At 45.5% G+C, this 25,363-nt stretch overlaps 1 protein-coding gene across 1 annotated transcript; it reads left to right on the top strand.

The window, feature by feature from the left end:
* Window positions 1-5,346: 5,346 nt before the first annotated feature.
* On the top strand, window positions 5,347-23,786 carry LOC139424516 (centrosomal protein of 170 kDa-like). The gene is made up of 18 exons (XM_071176439.1): window positions 5,347-5,494; window positions 5,834-5,923; window positions 6,017-6,095; window positions 6,446-6,504; window positions 7,166-7,361; window positions 9,491-9,628; window positions 9,836-10,303; window positions 10,573-10,988; window positions 11,240-11,368; window positions 11,758-11,893; window positions 12,122-13,633; window positions 14,675-14,927; window positions 15,187-15,304; window positions 15,671-15,829; window positions 16,658-16,746; window positions 17,208-17,301; window positions 19,512-19,563; window positions 21,271-23,786. The coding sequence occupies exons 1-18, from the start codon at window positions 5,390-5,392 to the stop codon at window positions 21,573-21,575; spliced, it is 4,398 nt and encodes a 1,465-aa protein (XP_071032540.1). The 5' UTR covers window positions 5,347-5,389; the 3' UTR covers window positions 21,576-23,786.
* Window positions 23,787-25,363: the final 1,577 nt, after the last annotated feature.

Genomic DNA, 25,363 nt, shown 5'->3' on the forward strand with positions numbered 1-25,363 from the left:
AGTGACAGGGACTTTAAGTCCACCTGCTGAGGTTAGACATACTGTAGTGACAGGGACTTTAAGTCCACCTGCTGAGGTTAGACATACTGTAGTGACAGGGACTTTAAGTCCACCTGCTGAGGTTAGACATACTGTAGTGACAGGGACTTTAATGTCCACCTGCTGAGGTTAGACATACTGTAGTGACAGGGACTTTAATGTCCACCTGCTGAGGTTAGACATACTGCAGTGACAGGGACTTTAATGTCCACCTGCTGAGGTTAGACATACTGCAGTGACAGGGACTTTAATGTCCACCTGCTGAGGTTAGACATACTGTAGTGACAGGGACTTTAATGTCCACCTGCTGAGGTTAGACATACTGTAGTGACAGGGACTTTAATGTCCACCTGCTGAGGTTAGACATACTGTAGTGACAGGGACTTTAATGTCCACCTGCTGAGGTTAGACATACTGTAGTGACAGGGACTTTAATGTCCACCTGCTGAGGTTAGACATACTGTAGTGACAGGGACTTTAATGTCCACCTGCTGAGGTTAGACATACTGTAGTGACAGGGACTTTAATGTCCACCTGCTGAGGTTAGACATACTGTAGTGACAGGGACTTTAATGTCCACCTGCTGAGGTTAGACATACTGTAGTGACAGGGACTTTAATGTCCACCTGCTGAGGTTAGACATACTGTAGTGACAGTGACTTTGATGTCCACCTGCTGAGGTTAGACATACTGTAGTGACAGGGACTTTAATGTCCACCTGCTGAGGTTAGACATACTGTAGTGACAGGGACTTTAATGTCCACCTGCTGAGGTTAGACATACTGTAGTGACAGGGACTTTAATGTCCACCTGCTGAGGTTAGACATACTGTAGTGACAGGGACTTTAATGTCCACCTGCTGAGGTTAGACATACTGTAGTGACAGGGACTTTAATGTCCACCTGCTGAGGTTAGACATACTGTAGTGACAGGGACTTTAATGTCCACCTGCTGAGGTTAGACATACTGTAGTGACAGGGACTTTAATGTCCACCTGCTGAGGTTAGACATACTGTAGTGACAGGGACTTTAATGTCCACCTGCTGAGGTTAGACATACTGTAGTGACAGGGACTTTGATGTCCACCTGCTGAGGTTAGACATACTGTAGTGACAGGGACTTTAATGTCCACCTGCTGAGGTTAGACATACTGTAGTGACAGGGACTTTGATGTCCACCTGCTGAGGTTAGACATACTGTAGTGACAGGGACTTTGATGACCACATGTTCTACGGTTGCCACCAACACTGCAACCTTATGTTATGGCTCATGTTATGTGGCCACTACCACCAGATGCCAGTCCAATACACACACACACACACACATACACACACACACACACACACACACACACACACAGACACACACAGACCCACATCCACCTGCTCTTATCACGGTTTCCCTGGTGATCACTCCTCTTCCTCCCACTCTCTCCCCGTCTCCTCCTCCTTCTTTATCCCGCTCTCCTCCTATCGTCCACCTCTCCTCCCTGGCCCTGCCTTACCATTCGTTATCCTAGTCAAGTCCTACAGCTGAACAAGCTAGCTGTTTTCCATTGGGCCTTCGCTGTGCTCTCCTGCCTCATTTGCATATGCGCCAGTTAATTAGTGTGGGGGCGCAGGTGCGCGGTGATAATTATTATTAAACATGACAGTCACCTGTGACCGTGCTGCCCCCCTCTCTCACTCCCTCCATTTGTACAGCCAAGATACACTAACGCCATGTGATGTCATATCCTGGCCATTATAAGGATCTTTGAAGCTATCATTGACACTGTTGTTTTCTTCTGACAGTTGCATTTATTTTACGGTATATTATTTTGAACAAGTCTACCACAGAGCGTAATGCCTGGTTGATTAATGCCAAGAGCAGACATCTCAGTCCAGCCTAAAAGGAAGACAGCGGATTAGGGTGAAGTCGCCCCTCTACACTGATCTTGGGTCAGTTTTGTATTTCCCTCCCTAATGGTTCAGGATAGAATTTGGGAAGAGCAAACTGATCCTAGCTCTGTACCTAGGAGCAACTTCGGGTTACAATAACTGTATGTTTGTCTACCTATCAGGACTGTCAGACGGTCATAATAAGCAACTTGGTATCGGTATGTATTAGGATCCCCATTAGCTGTTGGGAAAGCAGCAGCTATTCCTCCTGGGGTCCACGCAGAACATGAAACATGACATAATACAGAACAGGTACACCACAAGGACAGCGCAATACACATGTAAAAATGGCATACGTAGCCTACGGTTCACGGTTCAGTTGCTCTTGGCTTCACTATCAGATTCCGATCCACAGAGTCGACCAGAAGCATCTTTCAGCACTGACAACTCCATTAAGGAAGTAGAAGAGAGGAGGGGATGAGAGTCTGCTGGCAGCAATGTTAGCCCCTGACTACTGGTTACTGGCAGGCACACACACACACACACACACACTGTACTGGTACCTGGCAGTCACCCACCACGGCAGTGAACCATGCTCCATTGGTTCACTGCCAAACATAGAGTTGGGCTGCCCTCTGCTGGTTGTAAACTAAAATTGACAGATGTCATTTATCAAGTAATCTCGGGAAACACAGAACTAAAATCTGTCCATGAGGGATTATTGACATGGTAGCCTATTATCAAATAAAAGTGAAGTCCTACAGTAGGATGCTAAGTAAGGCAATGCACCCTAAAAATAAAAACTATTTTCCACACGCTCTACATTTTAGGACTAATTCCGGTAGCCGACTTAAAACAATGTCACTACACCCATAACAGACCACATGACGTGACAGTGATCCTTCGGTCCAGCACATGCAGTAGCCTCCAGCATAAAGAAATAAAGAACACTTGTGTTTACTGCAACCATCACGAATTAGCAGCATCTGGCTACATCAAAACAACTGGATCATATTAATGGGACAAACTTGACCAACCTTAATGAACCCAGTAGCCTACAACAGGTGTTCTCAGCCAGGGGTACAGGACCCCTCGTGGTCAAATGCACATGAGGGGGTACCTCAGGGGTACTCTGAGCAGAGCCTAATTAAACTGGTGGTACAGTAACGGGAAAAGGTTGGGAACCACTGGACTACAGTTTACATCTCAACGTCATACGCAAGAAGATGCGCTCATTGCGCCGTTGTTGTCATTGCGTAGCATCAATGGATGGACTGCCTTTGGTTTCTTGGATTGTTGTGTTGTACATCAGCGCAGCGCCACCTCGAGGCGAAGGAAGAGAAGCGCTCGAGGACCAGGGCTGGGCAGGCATCAGGCTCCCTCACTGTATGTCACCGCACCGTGCATTCAAAGGTTTACAGGATACAAATCGGATGCTGAATACTCCGTACCTGACAAAGGGTGAGTGAGATGCACGTTTTATTACTCCGCCGTATCCGACCACACCCAGACAATGCATTTGCCAGCCACCTGCCTTTTAAAAAAAAGGCCCGCAAAATGAACATTCTAGGCTATATGTGTCCGAGGGTACCAGGCTATGTCGTCCATGACCGTATAGCCCAGACAGCACATCAAATTGGCGACCTAAACAACACGTGATGGGTTATTATTGTAAACCTTTCAAATGAACCTATATGTGTAATTCGGTGTTACGCGTTGCCCTAAATGGCACTCGTAATACCACATATGTAAGCTATCGATTATGATAAAGATATCATATAAGCTATCAACCGCAAAAGGTTACAGACCAGACTGAAAAACAGCAGCATCAGTTGCCATACGTCAGTATGGTGTCTAGTACATCCAAAACAGCCTATGTTAATAAAAACAAATAATGATTATTGGACACATGGTAAATGTAATAATAAGGAACTGAACGGTCGCTAACGCAGGGTGGGTTGTTTTTTATGCTCAGGCAGGGCCATCTACAGTAGCTTCCAGAGCGAAATGATGAGCTGTCATTTACGATATAGCTCTGTAATTGAGAAAAGGAGAGAGAGACGGCAACGAAACCAACGCAAAAACGTCGGGCACAATTGCGAGACTGAGGCCGCATAGAGGGTTAACCAATCCAATTCCACAATGGGGAATCAGGACTGTCTGGTCGTATTCACATATGAACCATCTACGCTCATTCGGGGCCTAGATATGACAAGGTGCCTGATTAGATTAAATCTCGCTAAATCACTTTTTCACTGATGGGGCATCGTGAGTCAGCATGGCCTACCAGTAGCATACCCGTTCAAGCATTGCCTATGGAGGCCTGTGCCACTGAATGGTAGGCTAGCTAGGCCATATAGGTGTAGTGTGTTTTTATGTAGGCTACTGTAGGAATTATGACCCAGAAATGAGCACCAGATGGTATGTTACTTCTGAGCGGAAACGAGATGACTCTGTCAGTGGGTGTGGGTGTGTGTCCTTCTCTCTCTATCTGTGTACCTGCTGTGATCTCTGTGCCTGTCCAGAGTCATACTCATGTTATACAGTATCTTCATGTCTTTCAGGTTGATCTGTCTGGTCTATCTAAGCCATCTGATCAACTATCCAACAGTGATCGTCGTTGTTTAGATCCTGTACAGGTAGCATGTATTCCAGCCTGCTGTAACACAATATATCCATCATCACTGAACGGCCACTCTCAGTTCAGTGACATTGGTTCAGTGCGACTTTGGTTTGGTGACCCGGCAAAACACTCAGTAATTTAGCCGTTAAGCAGGATGTCAAACAGTCAGTGGCATATTATCTCATTTCTTCTGGAATGGTTGCGATGTAGCCTATTCTAAAGCCTTGTTGTTAGCAACGAGGTCCAGTCATACCAGCAGGTTAGTGTGCTGGGCATTTAGTTTAAAGAAACCGCTTTGCTGAGTTTAGGTGTGACAAAGTTGTTCACTTTATCCCTGTTTGTTTTTAAGTTCGTATCCATCCTCTCCATTCGACTTTGTCGAAAGTCGTTTGAATGTTGTGACAATAATACATTATAACAGTAGGCCAACACTTGATTGGTAGAGGGCTTTTTATTTACAGACAAAAATGACAAAGCTCTTTACATTGTGAGCAGCCATATGGAATGCTTTAATAAAAAGGGTACTGATTGTGTTCCCTCCATTTACAGTTGACTGTTATGGCTGGTTGTTCTAACTGATGCTGACCGTGGGCTCTATTCAATCTGTATTGCTGAAGTGTTACAATACACTTGATCGAAACTTTAAAGGTAATTTCCTATTGAGCCGAGATATGTAGCGGTCACCGTGAATGCAGTCTCCGCCAACACGGGGAACGTGGCCTTTAAACATTAATTCACGCTGTACCGTTGAACTTCCGCAATACTGATTGAATGGAGCCCCTTGTCTTCTTACACAGTGTGTCATAGGGGTTAAAGGTGAGCAGGTGCGTCAGTGGGCGTGGCAGAGATGAGTGTCTCTTCCTGGTTCCTGGTGAGTGGCGGGGGCATGAGGCACCGCCTCCCCTGGGAGATGATCTTTGTTGGTCGAGACGACTGTGAACTCATGTTACAGGTAAATCATATTTAGTTTTGTAGCGAGTCCAGAACGGAACTCGAACCCGGGTACTGGAGAATGTCAGTCCAACACTGTAGCCGTTATGCCTAAACTGTACTACCACTGCTAATGTTACGGAGGTGGGTCGATGAACCACTCTGGCATGATGAGTAACCTGAAGACGAGCAGTAGCTCCCAGAGCTGATCTCTAGGCTTTAGTCTTGTCAAGAGACCTGGGTTCGAATCTAGTGGGTCACACTGCTGCAGGTGACTGTTGGACCGAATGTAATCTATGTAATCTGGATTATAAAGAGATTAGCAGGATTATATTGATTGACTGGATTATTGTGTCTTTAGTCCCGCAGTGTGGACAAACAGCATGCCGTTATCAACTATGAGCCAACTACGGACGAACATAAAGTCAAGGACCTGGGAAGCCTGAATGGGGTAAGTAAGATTTTAATAAATATGAATATGAAATGATTCATGTGCTTCATAAACTGTTCTAAACGGCTAATAATGATATTCCTTTCCTTCCAGACATTTGTGAATGATGTCAGAATACAGGAGCAGGTGTATATCACTTTGAAAATTGACGACAAGTTGAGGTTTGGATATGATATCCTGTCATGGTGCCATTTTGTCTTTGAAGTTTAGCCTACAGTAGTTCATTGAAATGTCATCAATACCAAAGGAATGAGAGCGACAAAAAATGGACTTCAAGACCAGAATACGGGTATATAAAACTGTAACATAATCACTCTTAATATACTGCCTGAAAAATCATCTAACCTTTCAAACTTACCGCTGTGACTAATGCATAATAGATTAGCATATCTGTTTCTGGACTGTACGTCGCTCTGAATAAGAATGTATGCCGTTAAATGACTAAAATGTTAAATATGTGTGCTATCTCCTGTGAAGAGCTAAGCCTGTGCTGTACAATCACCTTTCCTTAACCTGTCTCACATACCAACCTGTTCACTGTGGTGCGAGGAGAGCTCCATGTCCCAGAGGAAGCACTAAAGGTTGGTTGGACAGTAGGCTAAAGAAATAGCTAGTGTTTCCTATCATCCTATCTCCTCGCCTTTGTCTCAACCGTATTGGAGGAGAGGATCCAAGGTCCCTCCCCTCTGACTTTCTTCTCTAATCCATTTTGAGAAGGAGGGAAGGAGAGAGGATGCGAGGACTCGAGGAAATATGAATTGAGAAAGAGCCTCACTAAAATATGCTTACAAAGTATTATGAAAGAAAAGCTCTGAGAAATACCTTTTTTTACTACGCTGGTTGATGCATGTTTAATGGAGATTATGTTCAGTCAAGAATGGCGGCAGTTTCTGCTGCATGTGGCAAAACCTCACTGCTTTGTTTGAATGACAAAAGGAACTTGGTGATACATTGTTCAGTTAGGTCTGTCTGAATCCTAACTTGACGTCTACATGCATAAATTACTCCGATTTTGCGTGAATCATGAACTGATGCCAAATGAGATTTGCACAACAACAAAAAATTCTATGCTTACAACCAAGACCGTGACTACTGTATAATTTCACTGATGCAAGGATCGATTGTCCCATGTATGTTGGTGCAAACATAGAAGAGCTCCTTATTAGACTTACCCATGTAATCATATCTCTAATGGTGTGAGCTCATCTCTTCTCTGTGTTGTCCTGTGTCCTCGTCTATCAGCATGAGAAGTTTAATAGTCAGCTCCTGCTGCAGACGGTAAAGCCGCCAGAAGCTGCTCCGGTACCATCCAGACCTGCAGTAGAGGTCAAGGCTGCAGCCGAGGGTGGTTCCGAGGGTGGCTCCAACGGGGCGGTGGCAGTGGGTAGTAAGCCCCCTGAGACCAGCAGAGAAGGGGCCGGGGACGACAAGCTGGCAGGTGAGAGGGTCTGCACTCTGCATGGACCTTGGAGGGTGACACAGGTGACAGGATTAGGTTAACAGAGATGACAGGACTAGATAACAGAGGTGACAGGATTTTGGCGATGCCACACACCCACACAGTCTGTGCTGTGACAACCGTGTGTCCTGTATTTTTAGTTTCCTACGCTAGGCTGTCACCTAAATGTGATTCTAAGGTGCTCTGACTTGGAGACAAATTTGGAGGTCGAACTGTTCTGCCACAATATGTATTTTGGGGACTTGTGTGGGTACAAAGTGGTAGTTCGAGTTTGCAGAGGTCGTTGTTTGTTTCTCAGGGGACATTGCGGTAGACCAGTGGTTCCCAAACTTTTTATAGTCCCGTACCCCTTCAAACATTCAACCTCCAGCTGCATACCCCCTCTAGCATTAGGGTCAGCGCACTCTCAAATGTTGTTTTTTACCATCATTGTAAGCCTGCCACACACACACTATACAATACATTTATTAAACATAAGAATGAGTGTGAGCTTTTGTCACAAGTGGGAAATGACAAAGAGCTGTTATAGGACCAGGGCACAAACAATTATATAATAATCATCAATCATTTTGCTCTTTATTTAACCATCTTACATATAAAACCATATTTATTCATAGAAAATTGTGAATAACTCGCCACAGGTTAATGAGAAGGGTGTGCTTGAAAGGATGCACATAACTCTGCAATGTTGGGTTGTTTTGGAGAGAGTCTCAGTCTTAAATTATTTTCCGCACAGTCTGTGCCTGTATTTAGTTTTCATGCTAGTGAGGGCCAAGAATCCACTCTCACATAGGTACGTGGTTGCAAAGGGCATCAGTGTCTTAACAGTGCAATTTGCCAAGGCAGGATACTCTTGAGCGCAGCTCAATCCAGAAATCTGTCAGTGGCTTCTGATTAAATTGAATTTTCACTTGTAGCAATTTCGATGAGGCTCTCTTGTTCAGATATGGGTAAGTGGACTGGAGGCAGGGCATGAAAGGGATAACAAATCCGTTTCAGGAAAGTAGCTGCGTAAATGCGCACCCAACTCAATCAGGTGCTTTGCTATATCACATTTGACATTGTCCGTAAGTTTGAGTTCATTTGCACACAAAAAATCATACAATGATGGAAAGACATGTATGTTGTCCTTGTTAATGCAGACAGAGAAGAGCTCCAACTTCTTAATCATAGCCTCACTTTTGTCCCGCACATTGAATATAGTTGCGGAGAATCCCTGTAATCCTAGATTCAGACCATTCATCGAGTTGTGAGATAGTACTTTTGCACATATAACACACTGTGGCTGAGGAAAGGCACTACTCCCAATATAAGTGAATCCCAAATCAATGTAGTTCTCATCATATTTGCGCCTCTTCGATGGTCCAACGTCCCGGTCTGTTGTTCGGTGCTCTTCGGCTGCATCAGATTCACAACTGTCAGTGTCCATGCTAGCTGGGATAACGACAAATGTATAATAACTGATGCTAGCATTGGATGTGCTCGTGGAAGCAGAACAACTTGTGTCGTCGACAGGTGCAGGTTTAGTACTGCTAGTAGTAGCAGTAGTAGCAGTACTACCAGTAGAGCTGGTATGTGTCTCTATGGACGCGGGCCTAACTTTTTTAAACCATTTATCAATTGTCGCGCAAACGGAATGAGCAGCAGCTATGTTTGGCTACTTACGGACCGTTAATGAAATTCCCGCGAGAGAGTAACTGTTAATGTGATTGGATGTTAATTATTTGACTAGGCTACCTGTATTTGACATTGTGTTGTTATTTCACTGAACGCTATTTGTGGCAGTGAAACGAGGCTACACAGGCAAGAAAAAAACCTCACTCAAATGTATAGCCCTGTTGGAAAATATAAATGGACTCTTTGAAAATGTGAAGAATTATTTGTTTTCAATAAAATATATATAGATCTTTTTTAAATGTATGTGAATCACATTTTTATTTGGCGTACCTTCCGAAGGCAAAGCGCGTGGGGATACCTACGGTAGACAAACTAGGAGGTTAAACTTGTTCTGTCACAATAGTCTTTTGGAGAACTGTGAGGAAACACAATTTCAGTTCAAAACAAAATCTGTGTCTTTCTCACTGACCTTGGTGTCGTTTCTTTCCCAGGGGACATTGCAGTACTAAAAAGGGGCACCCCTCTGTACGGCCAGCCTTCCTGGTGGGGGGACGGGGACGCAGACGATGAGAACTCTGGGAAGCAGGATGGGACGACAACTGACAGGAAGCAGGAGAGATCTGAGTCAGGTAGATGCTGTCTAGCCTGGAATACAGACTGAAGTTAGCTGTGTTTCACTTTGTCTGTCTGCCTGTCTGTCTGTGTGTCTGTTTATACATCAAACACCCTACCAGATAACAGTAGACTTTTGCCTTTCTGGTAGCATATGACAGCAATTGAATCTCAAAGTCTAAGTCCTTGTATTACGCCATCTTGATATCTGCTTCAAACGACAGATTGTAAAGACCCCAAGGAGACAACAGCCGGGGCCCAGGAGAATGGCCTGTACACCTCAAGCCAGGAGCCCAGTTACTTCGAGATCCCCTCCTATACCAATGAACTCCCCTCCCAAGACACGGAAGGCGCCACCGCCACTAACCCTGCCTCCGGCCCTGAAGCCGTCCCCCAGGGCCACGCCTCCTTCACCATCGAGTTTGACCTGCAGGCGTCCAATAAGGTGACGGTTAAGGACCGGGTGGCAAAGGCGGTGCCGGAGGTGAGGCCACGGCCCCCAAAGAAGGGCGCGGGAGAGGAGCTGAGTGCCCTGCAAACGGCCATGGTGGCGGCGGAGGTGAAAGTAGCTGATTGGCTGGCCCAGAACGAGATCCCATTGGCCCGTACGGAGTCGGTTGACAGAGTGGTGGAGGACGACGATGGGGAAAGCGTGAAGAGTGATGTGCCGGTTCAGCTGAAGAGTCTTAAAGGTAAGACCAACCAACCAATCACCATAAGAATAGAATTGCGATTTTTCAACAAGTCCTCTTGCCATTGCATTACATAGCACTACACAGTTATTACACTATGAGACAGTTTCCCAAACACAGATTAAGATTAGTCCTTGATTTGAAAGCATGTGCACTGGATAATCTCCATCGAAAGCACTTCATAGTCTAGGACTATGCTTAATCGGTGTCTGGGAAACCAACCCAATAGGTTCATAGGATTATGTCCAACCCCTTCCCTCTCGTTTCAGGTAGTAAACACGAGGACGGTACCCAGAGCGACTCAGAGAACGCAGCCGCGCTGGGCGAGCAACGCCGGGCCGCCCTCGAGGACCACTCCAGGGGGCTGTGGGGCGGCCGAATAGAGGGGTCAGGGGTCAAGATACGAGAGGGGCGCGCCAACGTCCCAGAGGGACTCTTTGCCGAGGAAGATAGCCCAGCCCGACGACACAGGTCCTCAGCTTCCAAAATGGCACCCATCGGAGGAGAGTTAAGAGAGAGGACCAAGGATTCCGTTCCTTACCACCGCGACCAACACCAACCGATAGGACTTGGGGAGGGGTTTCAGAATCGCCGTGGAGACGACTATAGCGACCGGGGGACCTATACCATAGAGATAGAGAACGAAGATAACCAAGAGGAGGAGGCCAGGAGAATGATTGACAAGGTGGGGATGGTAAATAGGACTTTAATGATCTTAAACTGTCATTTAAATCCTGTTTTATCTGAATAACTCGTTTACACAGTCCCTAGTCACTAGTCACTAGTCACTAGTCCCAGAATTGGTGTCTTTTTGTCAAGGGCATGGCCTCGTATTTACTGCAAGTGGTACTGTGCAAGTGCACTAAGCCCACATTGTGTTGACCTCTCGATTGAATGTTTGGTTGAATATTTATTGAAGTCCATGTTCTGGCCCAGGTATTTGGTGTGGAGGACTACCAGACTCTGTCCAGGGTGGCGGGCTACCCTGACATCCAGAGAGAGAGACTGACCACTCAGAGGCCAGGCTCAGGAGACAGAGGCAAGCCTGGACGTATCGAACCAGAGGTAACAGCATTTCTGTCTGTCTACACAGAGACTCTCCATTGCAGAGGAGTGAAGGAGTTCAACTCCAAGTCAGACGCTACTGTAGATTTGCTTTTTTTATACTCTCAAGGTTAAGACAGACCTCACACGTAAAGAAAGCTTTCAGTTTGATGCCATTCCTTGTGGAAAAAATATGATTTTTTATAAAGAAAGGATATATGCTCTCAAAAGTGCGTTTGTGTTTGAAGTAGTCCTAAGCATTTTACCTGTAAATAATAGATGCGTACATGCCACTGTGACACTCTGACTAGTAGAATTTGTCCTCGTCTTCCCCTGTGCTCTAGTCTCTCCCCTTTATGTTGGAGACTGAGTGTTGTTCAATGTTGGTTTCTCCCCTGTTTGTCCTCCAGTCTCTCCCAGAGGAGCTGGTTGTGGGCGGTCCCAGGTGGGTCTCCCAATGGGCTACTCTGGCAGCCAGCCACATCAGGACTGACCCTGAGGGCTCTGGAGCTGAGTCCCATGTCCACTACCACACCGAGGACAGAGGTGCTACTGCTGGGTTTAGACCTGTTCTGAAATTGAAGTGCTTTGCTGTTTTTCAGTTGTTTTTCATTTATTAGTCATACCACTTATTTCAGTATAAAGTCAATTATAACTAGAAAAAAGAAAAGAGTGTTTGGTATTTATATTGCCAATATATGAGAGTTAGTTAGACACAGTAGATATGATTGTGTAGAAATGATTATGATTTTTTTATACCCTGTCTCTCTATAGCTGAAATCAGTGAGTCCAGTCACTCTGCCTCCATGGCCTCCACCAGCTATACAGAGCGCAAGAGGAGAACCCTGCCCCAGCTCCCCTCCACCGAGGAGGCAACCCCCGGGGGGAGGAGATCCCCTGGTCCAGCTCACCGCCCCTCCGATGTGGGGGAGAAACAGGACACTGAGCTCCAGGAGAAGGAGAACCAGGAGACGGGGAGAGGAGGGAGGACCAAGCCTGGTGGTGGAGGTGGTGGGGGTAGCCAGGCTGGTAGTATGGGTGGAAGCACCAGAGGAAGTCCGAAAAAAGGCTCTCCAGCGAAGAACCAAGATGTGGGAAGCCGGAAAGAAACTGTGTTGGCGAAACTGCCTCCTCGGCCAGGGAGTAGTGGGGGGAAGAGACTGGAGGAGGCACGGAGGAGGAAGAAGGAGATGGAGGAGAAGGCTAAAGAAAGGGAGAGTGCTGGGAAGTCGCTTCTTAGACAAGAGAGCTTTACGGTGGAGAGACCCAGCACCAACGTCCCCCAGGAGCTCATCCCACGGATTGACACGCAAACTGGGGCACGAATACTGACAAAGGAGGGCAGGGAAGATGGTACCACCCGGCAGAAGGACTCAGAAGCGGTGGCTGCGTTTCTGGAGACAACGGTATCAGACTTGGGTGAACCAATTAGCCAGTCCATCGAGGGGTCTTTGTCGCCTGAGTCGGATGTGGACACCACCAGCACCGTTAGCCAGGCAGCGGGCGTCGGAGGGCGGAAGGTGGTCCACCAGAAGAGACGTACCCTAACTGCCCAGCAGAAAGAGAGGGAGAAGACGGTGCTGTGCTCCTCCACCAAGGGGCCTACCAGAGCCAGAGATACCCAGGATAGGAAACCCAAATCCAGACTGTCTGGAGGACAAGGGACCCGCCAAGCTGGTCGTGCCTGGACCTCCCTGGACCTAACAGATGACGACGTCAACTCCAACTCCCTCCTCTCCGACTCCCAACCCTCCATACAGGAGGTTAGCTCGCACAGTTCCCACGCCAGAACCCAGGCTGGAAGCACCAAGGCTAGCCGGGCTAAAAACACCCAGGCATCCAGCACCACCACAAACACCCTCAGTAAACCTACCACCACCTTGCCCAAGGTGCGGCCCACCCGGGCCTCGATACTCAGACGTGCCCGTTTGGGGGACTCCTCCGATACCGAACCAGCCGACATGGACCGGATGTCCGTAGCCTCCGAGGCTAGCACCGCTAGCTCCAGGTCTGCGGCTCCCGGACCAGGGATCCGGAGAGGCCTGTCCCGCATTGACGCCCTGGCCCAGCCCAGGAAGCCCAGGATGGGATCTCCGTCTGCCCAGAGTGACTCAGAGGCCACGGGGGGCCGTAGCCGTGGGATAGGGGCTCGTAGCATTGCTACCGACTACGCCGTCCGACAGGGACTCAGAGGAGTCAGCAACATGGGAGGGATAATACCCAGGGCCAGGGCTAACAGCGCCTCCAAACTACCTGACAAGTCTAAGGGCTACATCACCCCCACAGGTAACATACTGTACTGTCTGATACAGATGTAGTGTTTCTGAGTGACTGTTCTCTAGTAACTTATCCACCGCAATGTTTGATTTGGTATCATGTTTGTGCTATAGTCTTTGTAGGTTCTGTCATTATTCAGCATCTTTATGTACATTTACATGTAAACTCAGCAAAAAAAATGTCATCTCACTGTCAACTGCGTTTATTTTCAGCAAACTTAACATGTGTAAATATTTGTATGAACATAAGATTCAACAACAGACATAAACTGAACAAGTGCCACAGTCATGTGACTAACAGAAATGGAATAATGTGTCCCTGAACAAAGGGGGGGGTCAAAATCAAAAGTAACAGTCCGTATCTGGTGTGGCCACCAGCTGCATTAGGTACTGCAGTGCATCTCCTCCAGGGTGCTGGAAAAGGGACGTTTTTTGAGGGCGCCCGGGTGGCGCAGTTGTTAAGGGCGCTGTACTGCAGCGCCAGCTGTGCCATCAGAGTCCCTGGGTTCGCACCCAGGCTCTGTCGTAACCGGCCGCGACCGGGAGGTCCGTGGGGCGACGCACAATTGGCCTAGCGTCGCCCGGGTTAGGGAGGGCTTGGTCGGTAGGGGTGTCCTTGTCTCATCGCGCACCAGTGACTCCTGTGGCGGGCCAGGCGCAGTGCGCGCTAACCAAGGTTGCCAGGTGCACTGTGTTTCCTCCAGCACATTGGTGCGGCTGGCTTCCGGGTTGGATGCGCGCTGTGTTAAGAAGCAGTGCGGCTTGGTTGGGTTGTGTATCAAAGGACGCATGACTTTCAACCTTCGTCTCTCGTACGGGAGTTGTAGCGATGAGACAAGATAGTAGCTACTACAACAATTGGATACCACGAAATTGGGGAGAAAAAAGGGGGTAAAAAAAATAATAATAATTTAAAAGAAAAGGGACGTTTCTTTTTTTACTGAGTTTATGAGTAAAATCTCTTCTCTATGGACAGTTGTGTGTATCTAGAAGTGGTGAAGCCCTGAATCACTACTACATCTACTGACAAAACATCTTCTCTTGACTCCAGCTGGTGGCCGGTGGCGCCGGATGCCCATGGACTACGCCTCCACCTCGGAGGACGAGTTCGGCTCCAACCGCCACCCGTCCAAGCATGGCGGTCCCGCCCGGCAGTTTGCGTCGCCGCGGCTGACCCAGCTGGGTGGCTCCGCCCCTGCCACCCCCAGTCCGGGTGGTATAGCGGCTCTGAGGCAGCAGTCAGCAGGCAGAGAACAGGAGGAGTACATGAAGGACTGGACCACTCACAGTGAAGAGATCGCCAGGTATGGAGGAGCAGTCTGTACTGTACATATACAGAGAAACTGTAGGGTCAATTCCATAGGGGAGCAATCTCACTAGGCCTATACAATATAATAGGGTCAATTCTATAGGGGAGCAAATTACTTTGAGAACGAGTATAACCTCAAAAGTATCCATTTTGCAACATTCATTATTTCACTTCATGTACTATATACCCACAATAATACACAATAGAAGTCAAATCAAGGGTATTTAACTGATTCATTCCCTGTATGTTGACAGGATCAGTCAGGACCTAGCCAAAGACCTGGCCATGCTGGCCAGGGAGATCCATGACGTGGCCGGAGAGATCGACTCAGTCAGCCCAGCCGCTAGTGCTGCCACTGACCCAGGAGCCATGGTACTACACATCCCACGATGCAATAATCCGACTTTATGTAGCTGTTGACATCAGTCATGATTTCCCCAAAAGTCTGAGCCACATGTACATATCAGGGCCCATATTCATAAAGTGTCTCAGAGTAGGAGTGCTGATCTAGGAATATGATCTAAATTCTAAAAACTGAGCCTAGATCAGTACTCCTATCAGAAGCTACGTAAATACGGGCCCTGGAGCCTGCTCCTTGTGAATGTTGTGGATTTACAGTACCTGTCAAAAGTTTGGACACACCTACTCATTCAAGAGTTTGTCTTTGTTTGTACTATTTCCTACATTTTAGAATATATATCAGAAAATAAATGACTTTGTATTGGGTGCTTTGCCCAGATGGAGGAGCGAGTTTTTGACGATGGCTTGGATCTTGGGAGTGGCCCGTCAACAGAGAGCATTCTGGGTAATAACATCCGCCCCGTGGAGCTCCGGCCACGCAACTCTAACAGACAGGGTCCCCGCGCCATTCGCCGCCAGACTTGGAACAGAGAGGATGTGAGTTGTTGCCGCTTGGAATCCGAACTAAAAATAATAATACCTGAAAGTATTTGATTGTACTCTGGTTTAGCCTGGTTTCTAATCTGTTTCAGCTTATAATGACAATGGCATCATTACCAGTTTGAGATGAAGAAGTTTGAAAAACAGTCGTTAGAGAGAGAGACAAAACACAGCCCAAAAACCAAAAGGACTTGATGTCAGGGTGAATTGACCCTACCCCATCAGAAACCTACTGTATTATTGATGAAACAGTGTGTAACTTGAAAAGTTATTAATAAACCAATTAGGCACATTTGAGCAGTCCTGATATAACATTTTGAACAGAGATGCAATGGTTCATTGGATCAGTCTAAAACTTTGCACATACACTGCGCCTGGGCTGGAATAATACATTACGGCCTTTTTCTTGAATTTCAAAGATGATGGTACGTATTTTCTTTTACCAGATCTATTGTGTTGTATTCTCCTACATTCAGTTCACATTTCCACAAACTTCAAGGTGTTTCCTTTCAAATGGTATCAAGAATATGCATATCCTTGCTTCAGGTCCTGAATTACAGGCAGTTAGATTTGGGTCATTTTAGGCGAAAATTGAAAAATGGGTCCAGTCCTTAATAACACATTTATTACTATATTAATGATGGATGATGCTGGTTTCTGGGAGATTTGGGCAAAAATAAGCTATTGTATATCTAATATCTATCTGGTTTTGTGACTGCATATAGCCTTGGTATCTCTGCCTGTCCTAGTTATTATGCTATTTTAGGTGTTTACTGGAACACCTCTTACATAAGACCTCCTCTTTTCCTTGTTGTTTCCCCTCAGGCGGTGTTGGACAGTTTACTATTAGCATCTGTGACCCAGCTCTCGGCACGGATACGCCATTCTGTGGACAAAACAGCCGGCAAAATCAGGTAGGCATCACCTTTCATCACGATTCACTCAAAGAAAAGGAATGTGAAATAATGAATTCCCTGATTTTGATGATGAAGTGTCAGGAGGGCTTTATGAGTTGCAAGTGAACCCAAGCAGTGTGAAATAATAGGCTCGTTTTTTGACTTTGAATACATTTTTTTCTGAATACGTGCAGTTACATGCTGTGCTTTGAACTGGATCAATCCGGATAACGACAAGGAAGAATCAGTAGTGTTGTATAAGATATGATGGCTTGTATCCTAGAAAATACTGTATCCTAATTTGGATACTATGAATGACACTTCATAAAGGTTAAGGTGACAACATCCATCCTCACTTTTTAAACATCAGAAACCACTTTCATGTTCCCCCTCAACCCATTTCACACGAATTAAATCACTCAACGTGATCATACAACAGATATTTTTTTTATTATTTTTATTCTTGAAAACTTCTCCAGGATATTATTCAAAGATAAGGACCGGAAATGGGACGAGATTGAGAATAAACTCCAAGCCGAGCATGACTCTCTACTCCTCAAGACTTCCAGCACGGTAAGGTGCCAGACCCCTTGTCTCTTGCCGTACCACCCAGCTGCTGTGATACATGACTGCAGAGGGCCGGTGGACCTAGTTTCAAGTTCAGGTTTCAAGGTGTATTAGTCGTAGGTAGCGGATACACATAGAAAACACCGTCCATCCAAATGTGTACTTGCAGGTTCCTTCTGGACGGTGCAACCACAATAAAACTTCATAAAAGATAATAATAATAACAATAGAAACATAAAGTTAATGGTTCAGTAGAACAGAATAAACATTTTAGCATAAGTATAATGAAGGAAGGCACAATTTATAGTCCAATATTTACACGTGTTTTTGGGGGAATGGGGGTTGGGGGCAAGTGTTTAAGTTGTGCAGTATTTAGAAACAATAATAACATTCTGGTGGAGGCAGTTGTGATGTGTGTGTAGCATGGATGTATATGTGTCTGTGTGGGTGTGTGAATGCTTGCGTCAGGGAGTGCATGTGTGCTACGGTAAGGAGAATCAGAGCAGGTGGTCAGCCCAGTTCATGTGATCAGCAGTCTGATGGCTTGTAGATAGAAACTGTCTCTGAGCCTGTTGGTATCAGACCTCGTGCTCCAATAACGTCAGCCCGACGGTAAGGAGGTGAACAGCTCGTGGCTGGGGGAGTGTGGGGTCCTTGATGATGGTGCGGGCCTTCCTCAGGCTCCGTTTCGAGTAGATGTCCTGGATGGGTGGGAGCACGGTCCCAGTGATGTACTGGGCCATCTTCACCACCTGCTGGAGGGCCTTGCGGTCATAGACGGAGCAATTCCCATACCAGGTCGTGATGCAACCGGCTCTCGATGGTCCAAGAGAAGTGCCTGGTAAAAATATAAACACAAACCAGAGAGTGCTTATTTGAGGTGATGATGCAACAAAACTTTGGGACGGTAAATAATTGATGGCTTCTACCACCATCTGGGAAGCTCGGAGTAGTTTTAAAGGCCGTCGTTGGCTGATGGTGCTGTTGCATTAATCATGTCTGTTAAGCCTGACAAACACCCAGATGTAGTAGGACGACCTAAACAGAAGGTGGTAAGGAGGTGAGGTAAGGACGTGTTTCTCAAACCTGCCCCCCGGTCTGCACAGTCACATTTGTTTAATTGAGATGTGAGTTTCACTTTCTGAATCAAGATAATAAGTCACTTCCTCTCAATTCTGAAAGTATAAGTTATGTTTCTTGATTGTAATAAAGTATTTTGATATCCACTTTAATTGATGAGGTTTGACTCCCCCTCCCTCTCTCTCTCTCTCTCTCTCTTCTCTCCCCCTCCCTCCCTCCCTCCCTCCCTCCCTCCCTCCCTCCCTCTCTCTCTCTCTTCTCTCCCCCTCTCTCCTCCCTCCCTCCCCCTCTCTCTCTCTCTCTCTCCTTCTCTCTCTCTCTCTCTCTCTTCTCTCCCCTCTCTCCCCCCTCTCTCTCTCCCTCCCTCTGTCTCTCTCTCTCCCTACCTCTGTCTCCCTCCCTCTGTCTTTCTCTCTCTTTCCCTCCCTCTCTTGCCACTCTCTCACTAACTGTCTTTCTCTCTCTCTGAGAGTATAACATAACATACGACAACAGTATCGAACATCACATCAGAATCAAGTGCCACTCTCGGGTGAACGGCGATAATATGTCCGTTCTGGGATTTGAACCGACAACCTTTCAGTCCCACCTCCCTATAGCAGCTATCCCTCCTCACTGTCCTCCCGTATTAAAAAGTGTCTCAGAGTAGGAGTGCTGATCTAAGATCAGGTCCCACATGTTCATATAATTTTATTAATTATGATCTAAAAGGCTAAACTGATCCTAAATCAGAACTTCTATTCAAGCTGGAGTAGAGGAGCAGTTTGATTAGTCAAAGGACTTGACTTATAGTCTGTTGTCGTGGGCGGTCCAAAAAATACTGCCTTGCTCAGGAACACGGTTGTAAATTCAGGCTGAACACAGTGGCTGGCCTTAGGCTACCTCTCAGTGATGTGTTTGTTCACTAGAGTCCAAATGGAGGGGATGATTATGCCACATCTTAATTGCTTCAACTTTTCCCAGTAGAAAGGAGGAAGATAACAAGGGTCAATCTGATGTTGTTGTTGTTGTTGTTTAAGGAAGGTAACAGGTGAGGACATCAATGTCTTATCGTGAACGGTATCCCTTCTTCAATTCCCTAAACAATTTTTGTGTGTTTTGTTGACCTTTTTGTTTGTTGTGTGGTTGTTTACCAGGAGATCACCACCATCCTCCAGGATCTGAAGAGAGTGGAGAGACAGTTACTAGGTATGAGTCCTGAGACAGTCATACGTGATTTGATTTCAGCTGTATACAGTACAAGTGATAGAGATATACAGTTAGCATCTGCACAGAGCATCTATATTCATACGTATTTCATCATATCAATCATCACATTTTTATATAAATAAATCTTCCATTCTCTGATTGATTGTTTGCTTGCTTGATTGACTGATTGACAGACCTCCTCCTCTATGACTGACAGACCTCCTCTTTCACTGACTGATTAACAGACCTTCTCCTCTTTGACTGACTGATTGACAGACCTTCACCTCTGACTGATTAGCAGACCTTCTCCTCTTTGATTGACTGATAGACATACCTCCTCTTTGACTGACTGATTGACAGACCTCTTCCTCTATGACTGACAGACCTCCTCTTCGACTGACTGATTGACAGACATCCTCTTTGACAGACCTCCTCTTTGATTGACTGATTGACAGACCTCCTCCTCTATGACTGACAGACCTCCTCTTTGACTGACTGATTAACAGACCTTCTCCTCTTCGACTGACTGATTGACAGACATCCTCTTCGACTGACTGATTGACAGACCTCCTCTTCGACTGACTGACTGACAGACCTCCTCTTCAACTGACTGATTGACAGACCTCCTCTTCGACTGACTGATTGACAGACCTCCTCTTCGACTGACTGATTGACAGACCTCCTCTTTGATTGAATGATTGACAGACCTCCTCCTCTATGACTGACAGACCTCCTCTTTGACTGACTGATTAACAGACCTTCTCCTCTTCGACTGACTGATTGACAGACCTTCTCCTCTTCGACTGACTGATTGACAGACCTCTTTGACTGACTGACTGACAGACCTCCTCTTTGACTGACTGATTGACAGACCTTCTCCTCTTTGTCTGACTGATTGACAGACCTTCTCCTCTTTGTCTGACTGATTGACAGACCTTCTCCTCTTTGACTGACTGATTGACAGACCTCCTCTTTGACTGACTGATTGACAGACCTTCTCCTCTTTGTCTGACTGATTGACAGACCTTCTCCTCTTTGACTGACTGATTGACAGACCTTCTCCTCTTTGACTGACTGATTGACAGACCTTCTCCTCTTTGTCTGACTGATTGACATACCTTCTCCTCTTTGTCTGACTGATTGACAGACCTTCTCCTCTTTGTCTGACTGATTGACAGACCTTCTCCTCTTTGACTGACTGATTGACAGACCTCCTCTTTGACTGACTGATTGACAGACCTTCTCCTCTTTGTCTGACTGATTGACAGACCTTCTCCTCTTTGACTGACTGATTGACAGACCTTCTCCTCTTTGTCTGACTGATTGACAGACCTTCTCCTCTTTGTCTGACTGATTGACAGACCTTCTCCTCTTTGACTGACTGATTAACAGACCTTCTCCTCTTTGTCTGACTGATTGACAGACCTTCTCCTCTTTGACTGACTGATTGACAGACCTCCTCTTTGACTGACTGATTGACAGACCTTCTCTTTGTCTGACTGATTGACAGACCTTCTCCTCTTTGACTGACTGATTGACAGACCTTCTCCTCTTTGTCTGACTGATTGACATACCTCCTCTTTGACTGACTGACTGACAGACCTCCTCTTTGACTGACTGATTGACATACCTCCTCTTTGACTGACTGATTGACATACCTCCTCTTTCATTGACTTAGACCTTCTCCTTCTCCTCTTTGCTCCACAGTGATTGATGTGATGGTGGATCCGGACGGCACCCTGGATGCCCTGGCCAGCCTGGGACTGACCAGCCCTCTGACCGACCTGCAGAGGGTCAGTCCTGGGGCAGCAGGGCCCTCCTCTGTCGGTCACCCCACTGGAGGTAGTAGTGGAGAAGGCCCTTCTAGCAGCACCCTGTCGGCCCCCAGCGGTGGACCCTCCTCGGGGGCCTCAGGCACTTCTACCCAGGTGGCAGAGAGAGACCTGGGACTCCATGTGGATAATAATCTGCCCTCTATTGGTGGAGAACAGAACTGTGTGGTTCATAAATGAGGAGGATCCTGGATCTAGAACACACTACTAAAGTACAACTACCTAAACACTTGCGTGGAGGGGCCCTGATTGAGGCTCACTACTAGGGAGGATGGTAAAAGACTTGGAGAGATGGGATTCCCACTGGGCACAGATGCCAATTCAATGTCTATTCCACATTGGTTCAACGTAATTCCATTGAAATGACGTGGAAACTACGTTGACTCAACTAGTGTACGCCCAGTGGGTTGATATTTCCTTCAATGTCTGGACAAACCTCCTGAACATCAGACCTGACCAAAAGAGAAGTAAATAAACACTTTTTAATCTTTGTCTATGACATACCAATCCGTTTGTTCATATGAATTGGAGCCAACAGTGAGCTTGTTCTGTAGCTATAACATGTAGAAGGGTTGTGAAAGGATTATGTACTGTCAATACAATCTATGTACCAGCACATGTCCTACAGTCCGTTATCAACACTACTATATCAATATTCTTGAACACGTTTGAAAAGTATCAAGAGTTATTTTGCATTATGGTCTGCTAACTGAACCTGTTGCTGGTTGATTGATGACTTTTCAGAAGACATTTGATATGATTCTGTTTGTGTTCGACAGTGTTGCCGATTGTGTAACACCATGTAACTTTACACACTAAAAACAAGTGGTTCTATATAGTGGCAAATAAGGGTTCTTTGGCTTTTTGGTTCTTTAACCATACTCATAAGGTTCTAAATGGAACCTGTATGGTGCTATAAAGAACCTTATCCTTTATAAAAGGTTATATATAGAGCCAAAAAGGGTTCCGCTGAGGTTACAACCCTTTTGGGGGCCAAATAGAACCCTTTTTTTATGGAGAATGGTTCTGTAAAGAACCTTCTCAATCTCAAAGGGTTTTTTGTAAAACCATAGAGGGGTTCTAATTCAGATTTAATATGCATATTATATTGTTACAATTCCATAGATTTTATTATTGTTGAATCAGGTGTCAACCATTCTCGATTGACCCAAGGCCATGCATGAGTTTGTCACTGGCTATAGTCACATATTGTATAGCATGTAACAGCATAACCCAACAGATTAGATCAACTGAAATTACACTCTCACTTACGGTTGGACAAAAAGAGCTGTTAGCAAAGCACGCCCCAAAATATTCAAATGAGCCACAATTTTAATGATCGCTAAAAGTAAAGAACCATTGAGTGGCCCAAATGGTTATTTGGGTCAGTATGGTTCCACGTAGAATTATCCCCCTTCCCGAAGAACCCTTGAGGAACCCTCTTTTCTTAGTGTGCAGGCTACTATTTACAAGCGATGAAGTCACTGCTTTGACTGATAAGCTTGCATTTGACTGTTGCTTGATTGACAGTCTGCTTAGTGGTTACAACCCCTTTGGGGGCTATATAGAACCCAAATTACAACAAAAACTAAATGGACACCATGGTTCAGCATTGGAGAATAGAACTCAGTGTCTTTCTGAAAATACTTTTTAGAATATCCCGCCATTATGCATAGCATAGCTCAGCAAATATTGTGAATATGACCATATAGCATACTGTGTCTGTTAGCTGACTTGTAGCACTTGCAGCTTGCTGCGCTTGTTCTAATATTACGATTTTTCCACTAAAGAGAGACCAATATTATTCTTTATTTATTCAGATGAAAAGACATAGGGTATGTACAGTGTTATGTATCCATTTAAATGTGTATAATGTGTATAATTCTCCCATCCATGCCTTCCCTTGTGGAGTGATACAGTATCTTAAGAATGATGGATCAAAGATAGCTGTACCTTATGTTACTAATAACTAACTACTGTAGGCACGGTGATAAAGTAGCTTCCTGAAAAATGTGTTCCCGAAAGTAGTCCCCATATCCAAGTGTATTACGTCACAAAGTGCCCATTGTCAAAACCATTGTTGATGAAACGATAAGATGGAAATAGCCTGGGTGCCACATGTCTGGCATGACAAATGCGTAAGGAGTTGGAAAGAGTGCAGAAGCAGGCTAGGAGGTGTAGCTAAGCTAACGTTTGTTGATTTGCACATGTTAAAGCTGCGGTGATTCACCACAGAGTGGTGGTGTTAGTAAGGATACCCAAAACAGGTCTGGGTGTACTCCTTGTGGATGCTGGGTTTCATTGGAACTTGTTTTTTTATTGACAACTGGTTTTGATTATCCATTATGATTGAGTCCTCAGGAGGCTGGTGAGGGGAGGACGGCTCATAATAATTACATTACTAAGAGCCCGTCCTCCCCAATTAAGGCACCACCAGCCACCTGTGATTGCGTCATGAAACACACACAAGTGTTCTGGTTAACGTACTTGAAGAACGCTTATGAAGCGAAGAGATCTGAGTAAAAGCCAGCATAGAAAGGGATAGTCGGGAGACCAGGATCATGTTCAGTCGGGAGAAAACTTTTTGAAATGGAGTTAAGCGGGTAGGTAACCACTCATTTTCATTATCCGTTGCAAAACAGTTTGCTACAGTGTACCCTACTGAACATGACCAAGTCCTGAGAGAAACCATGACATGGACCGGGAAATTAAATGGACCCAGGAAGTAAAATGGACCAGGAAGTAGCTCTATATACCCCATAGAGCTAGATAGAGGACACAACATTGTATCTGTCCCTTTATGGCGTCTGTGAGAGCATACAGCACCATTGAGGCCATCTCCATTTTGAAGTGGTTACTTTTCTTATTCTACTACTATGAGTTGGTAAACAAACTGAAAGGGTGCACACTGCCACCTGGAGTGTGTTGTTTGAACAGGTATAAATCCAAGGTTTCTGATTTACAGCCATCTGCAGTTATGGAATGTTTGTTCACAAGTGTAATTCATTGGCTGATCCCTCCTGATGAGCTGGTTTGAATGATGTGATCCTTTCTTAACCCATAAGAAGTCCCACCCAGTTCTACTTAAAAATGGTGTAAGTCCTCAATGGTGCTGCCCATGCTAAAATGGCTTTTAGGCACTAGAGTCCTCTATCTACCTCTATGATCTACCCATACTGTATCTGGATGTCCTGCCTCATACCAATGTTTACACAGGAATGTAACCTGATCGTAAATGTTGATGTTTCTCAGCCAAAACAGCTTGATTATTAATAAAGAAAATAGCATTTTGTGTCTTATTAGTAAGGTCTTTATTGTCTTTATGTCATTTCAAACCTTTTACATGTTTCTGCTTGTATATTTTGTACGGATAGGTTTTCTAATTGTCATGATTTATTTCCTATCTTTGTAAGATAATGGTTACATGATTTTTTTGTTTGTCTACTTTCCACTGGTTTTAATAAAAATGCATGATTATCATTGACAGTTTTTTTCACGTGAATTTCATATCCAGATATCCAGGCTGTATATATTTCTAAACACGTTGGGACAAAAACTCTAAATTCTATGAAATATTTTAGTCAGTCAGCTGCTACTGTAAAGATTCCCTGTTTCCCTAAACCTCCCTGCTTTTCTCCCTCAGCGCCACACTCAATCCAACCCTATTGTCCGGCCACTTTCAGTCACTATTAAACGGAACACACAGAACATAGAAATAGAATTATTAGAATGGACCGCCCCATTCAAGTCTAAACCATTTCCATTCTGTAAATTCTATGGCTCAGAAGGGCCGTCTGCGCTGCTCTGTTAATTACTGTGTCTTAAGATATTCTGTTCCACTTGTTTAATCCCCCTGCAGTGTAAAAAGCCGTTCCCCTTTTGTCATACTGGGCTACTGATGCTGCTGCTGCACAGCATGTGTTTTCGGAGCTCTGATTCCACTGGGAGAATTGTGGGTTTTCAGAATT

The sequence above is a fragment of the Oncorhynchus clarkii genome, chromosome 13 (genome assembly GCF_045791955.1).
Source record: "Oncorhynchus clarkii lewisi isolate Uvic-CL-2024 chromosome 13, UVic_Ocla_1.0, whole genome shotgun sequence".
NCBI classification, from domain to species: domain Eukaryota; kingdom Metazoa; phylum Chordata; class Actinopteri; order Salmoniformes; family Salmonidae; genus Oncorhynchus; species Oncorhynchus clarkii.